General features: G+C 48.4%; 1 protein-coding gene across 1 annotated transcript in view; it reads left to right on the top strand.

Moving 5' to 3' along the window:
- DSPP (dentin sialophosphoprotein) overlaps positions 1 to 1,430 on the top strand; it is a 5,044-nt gene that overhangs the window by 3,424 nt on the left and 190 nt on the right. The window contains exon 4 of the mRNA XM_046655907.1: positions 1 to 1,430. This exon is cut by the window's left edge and continues 633 nt beyond it; it is cut by the window's right edge and continues 190 nt beyond it. Within this exon, the coding sequence (XP_046511863.1) occupies positions 1 to 1,430 (1,430 nt within the window).

Raw genomic sequence — 1,430 nt, 5'->3', positions numbered from 1 at the left:
AGCAGTGACAGCAGTGAGAGTAGCGATAGCAGTGACAGCAGTGACAGTAGTGATAGCAGTGACAGCAGTGACAGCAGTGACAGCAAATCAGACAGTAGTGACAGCAAATCAGACAGTAGTGACAGCAGCGACAGCAGTGACAGCAGTGAGAGTAGTGATAGCAGTGACAGTAGTGACAGCAGCGACAGCAGTGACAGCAGTGACAGTAGCGACAGCAGTGACAGCAGCGACAGCAGCAACAGCAGTGACAGCAGTGACAGTAGTGACAGCAGTGACAGTAGCGACAGCAGCGACAGCAGTGACAGTAGTGACAGCAGCGACAGCAGTGACAGTAGCGACAGCAGCGACAGCAGTGACAGTAGTGACAGCAGCAACAGCAGTGACAGTAGTGACAGCAGTGACAGCAAATCAGACAGTAGCGACAGTAGTGATAGCAGTGACAGCAGCAACAGCAGTGACAGTAGTGATAGCAGTGACAGTAGTGACAGCAAATCAGACAGTAGTGACAGCAAATCAGACAGTAGTGACAGCAGCAACAGCAGTGACAGTAGTGACAGCAGTGACAGCAAGTCAGACAGTAGTGACAGCAGTGACAGCAAATCAGAGAGTAGTGACAGTAGTGATAGCAGTGACAGCAGCAACAGCAGTGATAGCAGTGACAGCAAATCAGACAGCAGTGATAGCAGCGACAGTAGTGATAGCAGTGATAGTGACAGCAGTGACAGCAAATCAGACAGCAGTGACAGCAAATCAGATAGTGACAGCAGTGACAGTAAATCAGACAGTAGTGACAGTAGCAATAGCAGTGACAGCAGCAACAGCAGTGATAGCAGTGACAGCAAATCAGACAGTAGTGACAGCAAATCAGATAGTAGTGACAGTAGCAATAGCAGTGACAGCAGTGACAGTAAATCAGACAGTAGTGACAGCAGTGACAGTAAATCAGATAGTAGTGACAGTAGCAATAGCAGTGACAGCAGCAACAGCAGTGACAGTAGTGACAGCAGTGACAGTAAATCAGACAGTAGTGACAGCAGTGACAGCAGCGACAGCAGTGACAGCAAATCAGACAGTAGTGACAGCAGTGACAGCAAATCTGATAGCAGTGACAGTAGTGACAACAGTGACAGCAGTGATAGCAGTGACAGTAGCAACAGCAGTGAAAGTAAATCAGACAGTAGTGACAGCAGTGACGACAGTAGTGACAGCAGTGAAAGCAGTGACAGTAGCAACAGTAGTGACAGCAGTGATGACAGTAGTGACAGCAGTGACAGTAAATCAGATAGTAGCGACAGTGACAGCAAATCAGACAGCAGTGACAGCAGTGATAGTGACAGCAAATCAGACAGTAAAGACAGTAGTGACAGCAGCAACAGCAGTAACAGTGACAGCAGTGACAGTGACAGCAGTGACAGTAGTGACAGCAGTGA

Source organism: Equus quagga, chromosome 3 (assembly GCF_021613505.1).
Source record: "Equus quagga isolate Etosha38 chromosome 3, UCLA_HA_Equagga_1.0, whole genome shotgun sequence".
In the NCBI taxonomy this organism is placed as follows: Eukaryota; Metazoa; Chordata; class Mammalia; order Perissodactyla; family Equidae; genus Equus; species Equus quagga.
The sequence above is the reverse complement of the archived record's forward strand: the minus strand, read 5'-3'. Positions and strand labels throughout refer to the sequence as shown.